This window comes from Pseudorca crassidens, chromosome 8 (genome assembly GCF_039906515.1).
Source record: "Pseudorca crassidens isolate mPseCra1 chromosome 8, mPseCra1.hap1, whole genome shotgun sequence".
NCBI classification, from domain to species: Eukaryota; Metazoa; Chordata; class Mammalia; order Artiodactyla; family Delphinidae; genus Pseudorca; species Pseudorca crassidens.
Window position 1 is genome coordinate 46,625,238 of NC_090303.1, and position 16,045 is coordinate 46,641,282.

At 40.4% G+C, this 16,045-nt stretch overlaps 1 protein-coding gene across 2 annotated transcripts in view; it reads right to left on the reverse strand.

Annotated features, from left to right (window-relative positions):
• The window catches only part of C1GALT1 (core 1 synthase, glycoprotein-N-acetylgalactosamine 3-beta-galactosyltransferase 1), a 35,574-nt gene extending 25,781 nt beyond the window's left edge, over positions 1-9,793 (reverse strand). The window contains exons 1-2 of one of the 2 annotated variants that reach the window (XM_067746326.1): positions 9,586-9,793; positions 9,029-9,285 (exon numbers count right to left, since the gene is read on the reverse strand). Coding sequence is in view for 1 of the 2 variants with exons in the window: in XM_067746325.1 (XP_067602426.1) it covers positions 9,586-9,592 (7 nt within the window). In the remaining variant the exon portion in view is untranslated. The remainder of the gene's footprint in view (positions 1-9,028; positions 9,286-9,585) is intronic. The other variant, XM_067746325.1, reaches the window with a different exon arrangement.
• Between the last annotated feature and the right edge of the window lie 6,252 nt (positions 9,794-16,045).

Genomic DNA, 16,045 nt, shown 5'->3' on the forward strand with positions numbered 1-16,045 from the left:
CAAATTATAACAGAAGTACATATTAATTCAGAGACAGAAAGACTAAAAATATTTTCTATTAGTAATTTATTAAAACTACAGAAATAGAAAATATTAACACACAGCCTTCACCTAATGACCCTGAAGTATTTTATTAGCATTACAGTTACACAACCTCAGTACTAGAAAGGACCTTGGAATTTTATGAATCCTGAAAAAGTATGTAAGGATTAGAAAAAATAAACCTCCCAAAAATTATGTAACACCGCAAAACCAAGTTGTATTAAGTCTCAAACTATAACTCTATTTTTAAAACTATTCCCACAATTTCCAATTCAGAAGATCAAAAGTGAGAATACCTTTTTGTTACTTTTCAATGAGAACATTAATATGTCTTGCATCCTCAGTAGAAATTAGAGAAGACACAAACAGAATGACATCCCATGTTCATGGACTGGAAGATTTAATATTGTTAAGATGTCAACACTACTTAAAGTGATCTACGAATTCAATGCAATTTGTATCAAAATCCAATGACTTTTTTTTTTTGAAGAAACAGAAATATCCATCATAAAATTCATATGGGATTTCAAGGTACCTCAAGGAGCCAAAACAATTTTAGAAAAGAAGAGTAAAACTGGAGGACTCACACTTCCTAATTTCAAAACTTACTATAAAAGCTACAGTGATCAAAACAGGGTGACACTGGCACAAAGACTGACATATAGCTCAATGGAATAGAACAGAGTGCACAGAAATAAATCTTCGCATGCGTGGTCAAAAAATTTTTGACAAGGGGGCCAAGCCCATTCAATGGACAAAGGACAGTCTTTTTAACAAAAGGTAATGAGAAAACTGGATATCCACATGCTCAAGAATGAAGCTGGACCCTTACCTAACACCATATACAAAAATTAACTCAAAATGGATCAAAGACCTAAGCTAAAACCTAAATGTATAAAACTCTTAGAAGTAAACATAAAACAAAAGCCTCCCAACATGGAGTTGGCAATGATTTCTTGGATATGACACCAAAAGCACATGCAACAAAAGAAAAGATACTCAAACTTGGCTTTATAAAACTTTAAAAACCTGTACATTAAAAGACATTATCAACAGAGTAAAAAGGCAACCCACAGAATGGGAGAACATATTTGCAAACCATGCATCTAGTAGGGGATTAATATCCAGAATATATACAGAACTCCTAAAACTTAACAATAACAACACAAACCCAACCCAAAAATGGGCAAAGGACTTGAACAGACACTTCTCCAAAGAAGATATACACATGGCCAATAGGCACGAACATGTTGAGTATGAAAAAAATGCTCAACATCACTTATCATTAGGAAAATGCTAACCAAAACCACAATGAGATACCACCTCACATCCATTAAGGATAGCTACTATCAAAAAACCCCAGAAGGGGCTTCCCTGGTGGCACAGTGGTTGAGAGTCCGCCTGCCGATGCAGGGTACATGGGTTTGTGCCCTGGTCCAGGAAGATCCCACATGCCACGGAGTGGCTGGGCCCGTGAGCCATGGCCACTGAGCCTGCATGTCCAGAGCCTGTGCTCTGCAACAGGAGAAGCCACAGCAGTGAGAGGCCCGCGTACCGCAAAAACAAAACAAAACAAACAAAAAAACCCCCCAGAAAACAAGTGTTGGTGAGGATGTGGAGAAATGGAAACACTTGTGCACTTCTAGTGGGAATGTAAAATAGTACAGCAACGGTGGAAAACAGCATGGCAGTTCCACAAAAAAATTAAAAATAGAATTACCACATGATCCAGCAATTCCACTTCTGGGTAGATGCCCAAAAGAATTGAAAGCAGGGTCTCAAAGAGATATCTGTACACCCATTTGTATAGGAACATTGCTCACAACAGCTAAAATGTGGAAGCAACCCAAGTGTTCATCAACGATTGATGAATATGCAAAATGTGTTATATACAAGATGGAATATTATTCAGCCTTTAAAAGTAAGGAAAATTTAACATATGCGACAACATGGATGAACCTTGAGCACATTATGCTAAGTGAAAAAAGCCAGTCACAAAAACACAAATACTATATACAGTAAGTCCCCTACATATGAACGAGTTCCGTTCCGAGAGCTCGTTCGTAAGTCCGATTTGTTTGTAAGTTCAACAAAGTTAGCCTAGGTAACACAATTGGTTATATAGTACTGTACTGTAATAGGTTTATAATACTTTTCACACAAATAATACATAAAAAACAAACACACACACAAAATAAACATTTTTAATCTTCTGGTATAGTACCTTGAAAAGTACAGTAGTACAGTACAACAGCTGGCATACAGGGGCTGGCATCGAGTGAACAAGCAAGAAGAGTTACTGACCGGAGGAGGGAGAGGAGGTGGGAGATAGTAGAGCTGAAGGATCGTCAGCAACAGGAGATGGAGGGCAAGCTGCAATTTCACTCACGCCTGACGCGAATGGCCCGGGTTCTGGCTCCTTGCTGGATTCACAATTCTGTCTACCCTCTTGATAAAACGGATCCAGTGATGTCTGGGTAGTGGTTCTTTTTTTCTTGTCATATATGACACGGTAGCACTGGACTGCATTCTGAACAGCTGCTGCAACCTTCGTGTACCGTTCTACGTTCGGGTCCTGTGCCTCAAAAACTAACAGTGCCTCCTCAAATAAAGAAAATCCCCTTGCCATTTCCTGCGTCGTGAGTCTCTTCGGTTCTTCAGTTACTTCTTCCCCTTGTCTCTCGTCATCCTTTCTCTGGGCCTCCAATTCCATCAGGTCTTCATTAGTAAGCACCTTGTGTTGCACAGCAAGTTCCATCATTATTGCTTGGTGCTTCTTAGCAGTACCAGCTACATCACCACTGCTTTTACTCTTGCTTCTGGACATCCTGGGCTTGAAATAAAGATACTGTACTATGGTACTCTATACAGTACTGTAAAGTACACAAAAGTACAACCACTTGTAGAGGATGCATGCATGTAACAATGTACGCCAGACATGTGAACAAACATTATGTGATTGGAAGTGCAAACACGTTTGCATCTTTGAAAGTTCGAAACTTGATGGTTCGTATGTAGGGGACTTACTGTAATTTCACTTATATGAGATATTTAGCTAAAGTCATAAAGTGATTTATGATTTCCTGGGACTAGGGGGAGAGGGGAATGGGGAGTTACTATTTAATGGGTGTAGAGTTTCAGCTTTACAAGATGAGAAGAATTCTGGAGGAAGATGGTGGTCATGACTGCACAATATAAATGTACTTAATACCACTGAACTGTACACTTAAAAATCGTTAAGATGGTATATTTTGTGTATTTTACAATATAAAAATTGGAAAAAAAATCAATGATAAAGATGTAGATTTGCTCCAAATTAATCTATATCTATCTATCTATCTATATAAAATGTCATCCCAACTAAAATATAAGATACTTAAAAGTTAAGTAACTTGGTAAAATGTAACTAAAAAGTTTGAAAAAATAAATATGAGCGTATACCTGGGAAATTCCTGAAAGGGGTGTAGGGGTGGACTAAGCCTAGGCAGACCTACTTAAGATATACAATTTTTAAAAATTAAATAATGTGGTAAAAATTATGGTAAATGTTGTTTGGAAAAATAAATATGTGAGTAAAACGTGCTATAGTAATTAAAACAATTTGATATTCAGGCTGAACAGGCATGTCAGTGTACCTGTGAATCGGAAAAAAAATTTTTAAACACTTTTATTAATTCATACTAAAGATATATTGCTGAGAAACTTTTTTTTTTTTCTCTACAACCAGGCTGTTAGAATTATTTGAAAGTGTATCAGTGAGACTGGAACACCCCACTCTGACATGTACGATGAATCGCTAATCAGAAACAGCTTCAATTTCCAACCCAGAGCTTCAGATAAGTGTTTCCCAGACACAACATTCCACATTTATCTTAACTTTGTAGTCTTCAAGGGAACAGGACACTTAAGTCTACTTCTCAGCCCAGGCCTGATGTTAATTAACCCGATTCACAGTCTTGCTGTACTTTAAACCTATCAAATATTGTTTCATTTAAATTCTGTCTAAACTCCACCCTTCTCCAGAATCCTATAATAACCCTGTCCCCTCTGGCAGTTCCTCTGGTGTGTGATCTCCCTCACAGCAGCAAGTTAATTAACTTAACTTTGTTAGCCTAAAGATGTATATCCCTGGTGGTCTTCATCAGATCGAAATAGTCTGTTAAAAAAAAAAAAAAGTACATATGGAAATTTAATACATAATACACATAGCATTTCAAATCAAGAAAAAAATGGCTTATTCAAGAAGTGATATTGAAATAAACTTCTGGGAAAAAGATAAAAAGCAACCATCTGGATCCCTACCTTTCTCTTTAAAATTCCAAATGTTTCTAAGATTTCAATATTTTTAAAAAATGAAATTAAAAAAAAACTAGAAGAAAACATCTTTTTACATCTTTACATCATGAACTGAGATCTTTTCAAAACTCAAAAGGTATAGCTATAGTAAAACTGTATGAGGTTATGCATTGAATAAATTTCTGGCAGTGAAATTGCTGGTTCAAAGGTATGTTTCTGTATAAAATGTTAAAAAAAAATCTGTACAGCGAAAAATAACAAAAAGTATCATAAAGAAAAAGAGAAAAGGCCAACTTAATATAAAAACAGTTAAAGAAAATAAAAGGATTTGAAGGAAAAGAAAAAAAATGGTCAGGAATGTTCACATTTCACTCATATTACAGAAATGTAAACCTCAAATGCAGAGATACTATTTTTTTAAAATTTTATTTTTAATTTATTATTTTTTCTATTTTTGGCTGCGTTGGGTCTTCGTTGCTGTATGCGGGCTTACTCTGGTTGCGGCGAGTGGGGGCTACTCTTCCTTGTGGTGCACAGGTTCTCATTGCAGTGGCTTCTCCTGTTGTGGAGCACGGGCTCTAGGTGCGCGGGCTTCAGTAGTTGTGGCACGCGGGCTCCGTAGCTGTGACTCGCGGGCTCCAGAGCGCAGGCTCAGCGGCCATGGCTCACGGGCTTAGTTGCTCCGCAGCATGTGGGATCCTCCCAGACCGGGGCACGAACCCATGTCCCCTGCATCAGCAGGCGGACTCTCAACCACTGCGCCACCAGGGAAGCCCTATAACTTTGTTTTCAAAGAATTACATTACCTTACAGGTACAGTATGCCCCCCTCTGTCTCTCCCTCCCTTATAATTTATGCTTCAGCAATTATGAACTATTTACAGTTCAATAAATATCTCAATGCAATGAGTTGCTCTACTCTTACTGCTTTTCTGTCTATACAACATCCCCTTCCCTCCACCGTCCATACCCCAACCTCTGTAAATCCCATTAAGCCAGTGTTTCTTAACCATGGCATAAATGACATCATGAGCTGGATAATTCTCTGTTTGGAGGCTGTCCTGTTCACTGTGTTCCTCTACTCACTAGATGCCAGTAACACTCCCCCTAGTTGTGACCCAAAATGTCTTCAGACACTGCCAAATGAATGCATAAAATACACGTAGATTATATACTAGTGTATCCTTACATTCGCAACTGGGTGACTGAAGTAACTAGAGAAGGAAGAAAAAAGCTTACTTTTCACTACAATCCTGTGTGTTTTAAATTTTGTACCTCTTCTAACCTTTCCACTGCTACCACCCTAATCCAAGCCACCTTTCCCCCTTCCTCTTACTCTCCCACTTTTTCTCTCCCAACTACTGCAACAGCCTCCTAATCAACTTTTCCCTTTCTTCATCCTTGGCTTCTTCAATCCATTTTTACCAGTCCTTTTAAAAGTTAAATCAGATCATGTCACTCATTTGCTCAAAACCCTCCAGTGTCTTCCCAATGTCACTCAGAGACATAATCAAAACCTTAAGATGAACCCTACACAGTATGCAATCCTACCCTCCACACTCCTCTCTTGCTGAACTCTCCTTCTAGTATTTGGTTTTTGTAGGTCAAAAAGGAACAAATAGCAATTTCAAAAACTGAACCTGTTACTATCTGTTCCCTTGCTGTGTTCTAACTTTGGACTCTTTGCTGTTCTTCAAACACATGAGGGTCCTTACACTTGGTGTTCTCTGTTGGGAACACAACTCACCCAGATACTCACATGGCTCACTCCCCAACTCCTTCAGGTCTTTACTTCTCAGGGGGTCTTCCCTGGCCACCCTATTCCTACTCACAGCACCTATTAACATCTAATATATTACATATTTTACTTACTCATCTCGTCTATTGTCTCTTTTCTCCATCTTGATCAGTGGTTCTCAAACCTGAGTCTACATCAGAATCACCTGAAAGGCTTGTTAAAAGAGTTTCCGAATCAAGAAGTCTGGGGAATAGAGCCTGAAAATTTGCATTCCTGACAAGTTACCAGATGATGCTGAGGTTCCAGGGACCACATTTTGAGAACCAATGTTTTAGAATGTAAGCTCCATGAGAACAGAGATTTTTGTTCACCTATTCATTGCTTTACCTCTATGACCTGGCACATGGTAAGCAGTGAGATAGGTAAATGAATTTACCCTGTTCCCAAGGCACCCTCTGATTTGGTCTGCTATATGGTGCTAAAATTTTACTGAATACTGTAAAAGATAAATTACATGACTGTAATGAGTTAAACTGTGTCTCCCAAAAAGACTGGGGTTGAAGTCCTAATCCCAGGAGCTATGGATGTGATCGTATTTGGAAATAAGGCATTTGGAGAGGTAATCAAATTAAGATTAGGTCAGCAGGGTGGCCCCTAATTCAATATGACTGAAGTGCTTACAAAAAGGGGAGAACACCATACTAAGACAGAGACACACAGGGAGAATGCCATGTGACAACAGAGGCAGAGACTGGTGTGATATAACTTTAAACCAAGGAACGCCAGTGACACATGAAGCTAAGAGGCACGGAACAGATTCTTCCCTAGAAGGTAGAGCATGGCCCTGTCAACATCTTGGTTTCAGACTTCCAACCTCCAAAACTGTGAAACAATAAATTTCCGTTGTTTTAAATCACTCAGTTTGCTGTATTTTGTTATAGCAGCCCTAGGAAACTAACACAATGACCAAAAATGCAAATGACTACACCAAGCTGTATAATTTCAAGTCTCCCTATTATCCAACTTGCACCAATTTGTTTTAATATATAGCTTTCATTGTGAACTAATCAGACTTCCTGTTGAGAATCTCCCCAATTTAATACCGCCTCTCTCTGCCCTCCATGTGTCCCTTCAATGTGCAAGGCAGCTCACATTACAGGTTCTAGATAATGTACTCAGATTTTCTTTTTGGTTTCTCCTACCTTCCTATGGGCTACCCTATTTCACATACAACAGCTTCTTTATATTTTTTTCTTCAAGGGACACTTCTTATTTTCACATATTATAGATTTTGGCATGTATTTTCCCATAGGACATCTGAATTAGTTATAAAGTGAAATTTTAAATACACATTGGATACACATTTAGACTTCAAGATAAAATGCTAACTTCTCTTTTATGGAACAATTCTCCATTTTTTCCCCCTTATTCTAAAAGAATGACCTTAACCCCACTTAGGTCTGGGTAAAAGAATTTTGCCATATTCTTTCCACCTTGCTGTGGTTTGTACACTAGCCTCTTTACTCAAATCTCAATAAATCTTCTAAAAGTAACATGGTTGTACTGGGAAGCTTAAAGTTTTAAGTGAATCTGAATGAAATTTCAGCATCAAGTTGTCCATTTTCCATTTACTGTTTGTTTACAGGTGCACTGTCACAAGAATTCCAATCAATGATTTCTTCACACAGAAACTCTACTTCAAATTACCATGGTTTATAAAGTAAGCTGTATAATGCAATTTTTATCTTAGTGAGCACAAGTCAATATACAAATAGTATATAGCATATACCTAAATGACACACTTTTCTATTTCTATGACTAGGTGATCATTAATTGATATGTACTCCTAAATGACTTTGTGATAAAATTCTAATAATTTCTGGATACTGAATTTACTCAGAAATATAGACTAGTATAATCTATACCCCCAAAAAACCATATTTAAGAAAAATACCTATCTTTAAATGGGTAGTAACCACAAAATATTTTTAAAATGCTGAACCCTAACTAAAAAGATCAGAAAAACACAAACTCCAAGCAAATATAAGAGAGACATCTAATCGTTCTCCACTAGTACTAAAATATCATGCTCTTTTCCTGTGAAGAATTTTAAGTGAGTCATACTTTCCTTACTAAATCACTGTTTTACTTAACATATGGTAAAAAGAGTTAACTGTTTGGTAACTTGAAACTTTACACTCAATTAAACTGTACATTAGTATACACTACAGCTGGCAGAAAATAAAATAAGTATGATTACTATACACAATAATTAGAACACACAGCATCAAGTGACATTTATCTGATAAAAGTGTGGAAAGTTGCAAAAAGTTAGTTTTACCTCCTAAAACCTCAGATTCCCACTGTCTAAACCAACACCAGAATTAAACAACTTGAAATTATGCATGACACCTTTTCCTGGCACCCAGGCAGAGCTATCACTGCCCAGTTTTTGGTAAATGAACATATTTCTGTTCGTTACACATTGGCCTAATTACTCTATTGCATTCAAGTTCTAACTTTATAATTAACTTTTAAAATCATAAGGAAACCAATTCATGGTTAGGATAATAATTTTCAACCTGAAATGCTTTAAAAGGATATACCACAATAACTATAAGGAATTGAGAGAACTAGATTATAAATCTAGTCAACTTTTCCAAAGCTTGTGATGTTTTGTCCTTTGACAACAATAATAAAGGGAGAGGGTAAGAGCTGGGCAAGAATAAATCCCCACCCTTAAATTTCGTTCATTTTTTTGCGTATACAATACATCCAAATTCAGAGCTGTAAAGCCAATTTGTCAGCACCTACGAATCCCATCACACTTGGTGGGGGAGGGAGGAGGGAAGGAAAAAACTCCTTTCCTCGTCCTCCACGCAGCTAGTGCCAAAACACACCTGCCTCACTAGAGGCAGGGAAATTTAAAAAAACAAATCGGCCACAGACAAACCTGCTGGTCCAAGAGAGCCCTGAGGAAGTCCCCCGGCACTTGCGGAAGGCGCCCGCTCCCTAGGCGCCGGGGCGGCGCGGCAGCCCGGCTGCTCTCCTGGAAGATGTCCACACCTGAGCGCCCGCAGGTCCGCAGGGAGAGGGCCCAGCGGGGCACGACCGCTAAGTGCTCAAGCCGCGCGGTCCGGAGCGCAGCCCGTGTCTCACCGTCGCGACCCGACGGCAGGCGACGCGCGAGGAGGCGAGGGGCACGAGAGGCTAAAAGGGAAGGACCCACGACCCAGAGAAGGCTACATGTCAACAAAATAGCGGCCCGGTGGGCAGGCGGCCCCAATGGCAGTTCGCAGAGATGCCGGGAGCAGGAAGTGCCCCGCGCCTCCCTCAGGAACCCGCACGTCCCCAGCCCCGGCGACGACTCCGAGACACCTGTTTGGCGGCGCCGGGGGTGGGGTTCCACCCTCCACGCTCCCCCACTCACACACTCACGCTCCGAGAGGGGGAGGGCGAGAGGAACCGAGACATTGGACCCACAGTCTGAGGGCGCCTCCGCCGGCGTACCTGACATCAGCCTCGGCTCCCTCTCGCCCCTCCGGGGGGGCAGAGAGGGGGACGACACGAGCCCGGCGACCCTCGCTCTTCTCGGCAGCCGCAGAAGTGGCTCGTGGCTGCTAGCCCGGGCCGCCCGCTGCCGCCCAGATCATTCCCCGGCAGCGGTTGCTGCTGCGGCGGCGGCAGCAGCCGAGGCGGGCCCAGCGCGCGCTCCCGCCCGTTCGCTCCGCCCCTCCCCGCAGCGCGTCCAGGCCGCGGCCCGCGGACAGCGCAGCCGCCACCCAGGGCTCTCCTAGCGCTGACGTCGCCGCCGCCGCACCAGCCCCAGGGAAGGGAGGAGCGAGAGGGGGCAGGGTGGGGCGGGGCTACGACGACGTGTGGGCGCGGGGATTGGCAGTCGAGAGCACGCCCCGCCCTTGTGCGAAGGGGTCTGGGAAGTCGGGTCGTCTCTGAGCGATAGTCGCAGCTCTCTTGCGGCTCCTCGCTGGCGGCCTCCGGCTTCCTGATCTTGCTCTAGGGTTTTGCGTTAGCTTGCGGACCTTGAGAGGAGTTAAAAGCAGTGAGACATCAGGGACCGAGACTGCGGATACCTGAGAGACCTTTGTCTGAGGGACAGGCTCTTACCCTGCAGGAGTCTTATGGCCTCTAGCCTGCTTTTAAACAGTTCTTTTTACCCCTGTTATGCCCCCCTCCCGACTCTCTTTACTCAGTATCTCTCTGGCCTTAATGAAAGGAAATACGGCAAGATAGGTACGCGAACTGTTGTTGCATAACCAGGTATGTGAACCCGCAGGAGCTGAAAACCCAATTAGTGATACCACAAAGCCTCCTAAAGGCACACGTGGTCTTTGGTTCTGTCATTACTTCACTGCTGTCAGGCAATGGCCAGAAGAGTTTCCTCGGGTCCTTGCAAAACCTCACCCCCCCCCCCCCCCCGCTCCCCGCTTTAGTTGGCAAAGGGACTTTGTATCAGAAAACTGTTTTTGGATTAGAGCGAGGAGTCCTGGAGCGATTGGGGCAACCCCACAGCAGTCAGGAGGTGGGGTAAGGTCTTGACTTTATTGGTGTTAACAGTCGTTTACAAGGCCTAGCCTGAGGGTGAGAAAGCTACCCTGCTTCCTTTAAATGCTCTCCTCAGCAGTTCTTTAGTGCCTTGGCCTCTGGGCTGGAATCTTGGTTTCCTCCACCTATCAGCTGTGTAACCTTGGCAAGTTACTTAACATGTCCGGGAGAAATAATAACGTTAGTAAGGTATTATTGTTGTCCACCCCCCTTTAATTTGTTTACATTCAGGTTTAGTGTAGTTTAGCAGTATATGCAATTAATAAATCCGAAAGAATCTTCCAAAAGAGTTTTAAAACATCTAGATTCTTATCCAAACCTCTCATTTTTTCAGATGAGAAAGCTGAGGTCAGAAAGATAAACTGAGAAACCCGTTCTGGAAGAGAAGTGCAAGTATCTGATGTCCAGGTTAGTGCTGTTTCCTGGGCCCATACCTCCAGACTTCTCTCTTGGATCCTTACCTCCGTCATTTTCTTTCTTTCCCAGCCTCACCCCCTTTCCTTCCACAGCCACTGTGAAACAGGGAAAAGAGACCCTTCAGAGGTCAAAGTGTTCCAACTAGAAAGCAAAATGAAACAAAATACCTCAGGATTCTTATTTTAATTTTATTAATATTTATAATGAACAAGGAATAATATTTTTCCAATGAGCAAAGATAAGAAATCCTTCCAAGGATAAGCTCAGATACAGCATGTCTAAGATAATTTTCTTAGTGGCAAGAAGGTATGTTGATATGAACAACACCAGATCAAATCAGCCCCTCCTACCCTTCTGGGTATTTTTGAAAATAGCTGTTATTTTCATGAAAACAATACATACTTATTCAAATAAAAAAAAATTTTCCAAATCCCATAATTCAGAGGTAACCATTTTTAAAAGTTCATGTTATACTCCTCCAGACACCTCTAAGAATAAAAAATACATAAAGATATATAAATACAATGTATGATAAACTGGATTTCATTATGTACACAGTTCTTTTCTCACTGAACAATATATCATGAATAACAGCATTTTAAAAGTTGCATAATGTCCATTAAGTGGATGTACTATCATTTATCTAACCAGTATTCTATAGATTCATTTCTGGTTTTTTTCCAAATGTTTACTATTTTAAACAACTCTGTGATGAGCTTCTTAATGCATGTACCTTTGCACAACTGTGCAGCTGTCACCTTGAATAAATTCCTGGAAATGACATTCATGTCAGCCAATTTTTCTTCATCATCAACTAGAAAAAAGAAAGTGTGATTACTTTGAATATAATTTATATGTGAGACTCAAAATGACCAGATTTTCCCATTTGAAACACAGATAAACCTTGGACAGTATGTTTGTCTGTCTGGTGTGGCGTTTCAGTAATGTATGTCAAAGCTCCTTGGAGCAGAATAATGTGTGTCAAGGCTCCTTGGAGCAGCGTGATAGACACTGATAGTTGATTAAACCCTTTCTTTCTTACTAGCAGAACTCTAATTTTTTTCAGGGTGACAGTGTGTCCAGTTAAAAATATTTACTTCCTCAGTCTCTAATAAGCCATGGTTTAGCCATGTGACCTGTCAGCAAAATGAAAGTAGATGTTGCTAGGAGAGGCTCAAAGTTTTATGGAAGAAATTTCCTGTTAGCCATTGGACCTATACCTGTCCTTTATCTTACCTGGAACAGTGACATGATGCTAGAGGTGGAGCAGCCTTATTTCAACCGCAAGAACAAGATAATAGCATAGGAAGCCAGAGGGGCCTGGGTTCATGATTGCTTTGGAGGGTAAGCTTACCCAGCTCTGGACTGCCCACTTCTGGATTTGTTGTTACGTGAGGGAAAATTCCTCCTCTTTAAGGTCTTGTTGTTTGGGTTTTCCGTTATAAGCACTGAATCAAAGTCCTAATTGACATAACAAGATAGGAAAAGTCATTATTTATTTAGCACTACATGTAGAATTTTTTAATAGACAGGGTAAGATGAAAATGGGGGCAGAAAATGGAAACAAGCAACGGCAAAAAAACACTCTCTAATAAGCTTAGTTTTCCTTTAAATACCCAAATATTACGATTAGATTAACAAATCTTTTTGTAATAATTAGATTAAATTCTATAAATTAAATTATATTTACTGGTTTAGTAGTTTTCAAATATGTTCACAGGTTCTTTCATACTTCTTTCAAAAGTGAAGCTTAATTCCCCTCACCTAATGTTTGTACTGTACTTAGTGACTTGTTCTCATGAAGAGAATATAGAAATGCTGTAGTGTGACTTCTTAGAGGAGACTATAAAACATATGCCAGCTTTCTTCTTGCTCTCTCTCTGGGATTGCTCGCTGGGGAAAGGTAGTTATGTCATAAGGACACTCAGCAACTTATAGAGTGACCCATGTTATGAATAATTAAGGCTTCAGCCAGTTAGGAACTGAGGACTCCTGGAAACAGCCATGTGAGTGAATTTGGAAGCAGATCCTCCAGCCCTAGTCAAGCCTTCAGATGACTGCATCCCTTGTCAGTATCTTTATTGTACCCAAAGAGAGTTTGTGAGCCAGAACCACTCAACTAAGCCACTCCCAAATTCCAGGCCCTCAGAAACTGTACAATAATAAATGTTTGTTGTTTCAAGCCACTAAGTTTTGGGATAATTTGTTGTGCAGCAAAGGTAATGACTATAGCTGGGTCTAACAGAGCCTACCTAGAACAATGCCTGACACATTTGTAGGTATTATTTGTTGCTTGAATGAGTAAACAGTTGAATCAATATATCTTTTTCACTTAAAGGGTAACATACAATGCTGGTATTATTTTTGATCCCTGACACCTGTGTTACGTAAGGTTTTTCTGACATGATCATAGGGAGATCAATTGTGAATCTTACTGAGATCTGAACATTGACAATCCTGGAAGAAACATATAGTGAACAAAGCAATGGAACCCTTGAGACATGAATACTGCTCCCAGTTTTATCAGTGATTAGCTGAGTAACAAGTCACCTAAGCCTTCTAAATCTCAATTTCACTATACATAAAGTGGGGGAAATAATCCTGACTGGCCTCAAAAGGTAGTCGATGTGATTATATGTGACAGTATCATTCTTTTAATTACATTAGGTTTGTAATGTCTATCCTACTTTTTTTTTTTAATTAGTTAATTTATTTTTGGTTGCGTTGGGTCTTCATTGCTGCGTGCGGGATTTCTCTAGTTGCGATGAGCGGGGGCTACTCTTCCTTGCAGTGCGTGGGCTTCTCATTGCAATGGCTTCTCTTGTTGCGGAGCACGGGCTCTAGGGACGTGGGCTTCAGTAGTTGTGGCATGTGGGCTCAGTAGTTGTGGCTTGCGGGCTCTAGAACGCAGGCTCAGTAGTTGTGGTGCATGGGCTTAGTTGCTCCACAGCATGTGGGATCTTCCCACACCAGGGCTCGAACCTGTGTCCCCTGCATTGGCAGGTGGATTCTTAACCACTGTGCCACCAGGGAAGCCCTGTCCTTTTTTATTTTTAAGCAATTGAGTATTAAATATTTTAGGTGTGTATAACATTGATTTTTCTTTCAAGAAGTGATAACTAATAACTGATTTTACTGTGTACCTTTGTAAAATATTAGCATCATTCACAGTAAGCAGTTAGGATTTAAGAGTATGGAAGGATGGTAAGTTATTATATGTCAGAGCTCATTTTATTAGTCTGTTGAAATATGATTGTACTTTAAAAAGAATACATAATTATGACTGGCTCCTTTCTCTTTTCAGGACTTAATTTGTAATTATGGTTGGGTGTGTGCCCCTCTTTATGGATGGTTGGGTGTGTGCCCCTCTTTATGGTAACAGTGGTAGTTAAACATACTTAGTAATAAACATACATTTAACCAATAATTTGGTCTGAATGTAAGCATTTATTCTAGAGCAAAATTACACCCAAGAGCAAGAAAATAAATGGTAGAATACATGTCTTTCTCTTTCAGAGAGGAAGACTTGGGCACGAAAGGGAAGGCTTTATATAAAGGAACATCAGAGGTAAAGAATATGCAATTAGAGACAATGCACAATTTGGCAGTGTGACTAACTCCAGAGGTAAACATATGAGGATGAGTAAGACAGAGCTTCAGTGTAAGATTCAAGTCTTGATAATGTAGTGGATGAATTATCGAAACTTCTAGTTTTGTTGTATTTCCTTTCTTGTTTTCTGCTATTCAGGTGTGACTCTAAATCAGTTGAAACTACTGACTCCTCTAGATATCAGATTATTTGTGGTTTTAGTTGACCCTGGCTACCTCCCACCGTTATTCACTTGAATAGGAAGAAGAAACTCAGAAAAAAAGAGACAGAGCTTTCTTTTCTGGAGATAGTGTGCTTTTCAACGGAGCTTCTCATCTCATATTCAAAATTCCTGCCAGGTTACAGTATTTTCATTCTGTGGAACCTAAGAGAGCATTTTCCAGACAGTTTTTATTCCTTGCACATCTTCACAAAATCAACCAAGATTTTGAGACAGTTGGAAAGGCTAGTGTTACTTTCTGGATTGACTGACACATGAAGGGGATAAAGGTGGAGAACGGAGCAGAGGGGGAGATAAAGAAAAAAGGAAAGTCTGGGAAATACTTTTAATCTCAAGGGAAGAAGACTCAGCATGACTCACAACATGTTAGCTTGAAAGCAGAGACTGCCTTGTGAGCACTGAGGAACCAGAGAAATACTCAACTTAGAAGGTTGGGCTCCCTGGGGTTACCCTGTGTTCCTCTAGTTTCCTGGAATAAGACTCAGAATATTCCTTAATTATATTCCCTGGTGGCTCAACAAAAGCAGAAAACATTTGTTGTAAATGGAGTAGGTGATGCTTTAAAATCCGTAAACAGTAAATTATTTATAAATGTGTTTGTTACCTCTGTGATTGTAAAGAGCTGACTTACAAGTTTTAGCTGCATAACGTGGCACGATTGTTTTCTTCTTTCTTTTAAGTTGTATTTAAATGTTTTTAAATCTAAGAATGGATTGGGGTAGATATTTTGTTGGGTTTCTGTCCATCATCCATTGAGAAGCACCCTCTTCCTCTTCCTTTTTCCTCCAGTTCCTATCTAGAGATTTGGTCCTTACAGCCATGTGTATATGCTAGGACCCTTCTCCCTTCTTGATTGGATAGAGTTTGATCCTTGAAGGAATCTGAATCAATCAGATTCTCTCCTCCGAGAATTTAGAATTGGAAGAGAGGTCTTAGTTTCTCTCTATTGAACACTGAAACCGTAACCCAAACAGGGGCTTGTAACCCAAACATGTGAACCCAAGATAAGGGGAACCCATTGTACAGGGAGAGAGAAAAATGAAGCAGACTATCTGAGAAGAGAAACGACCTGAGCTTTGGTGATCTCACAGAAACAGAGAAAGAAAGGGGAGAGTGTCATCATTTTTTAGCTTCTCACAGACTTTTCATGACACTCGTCC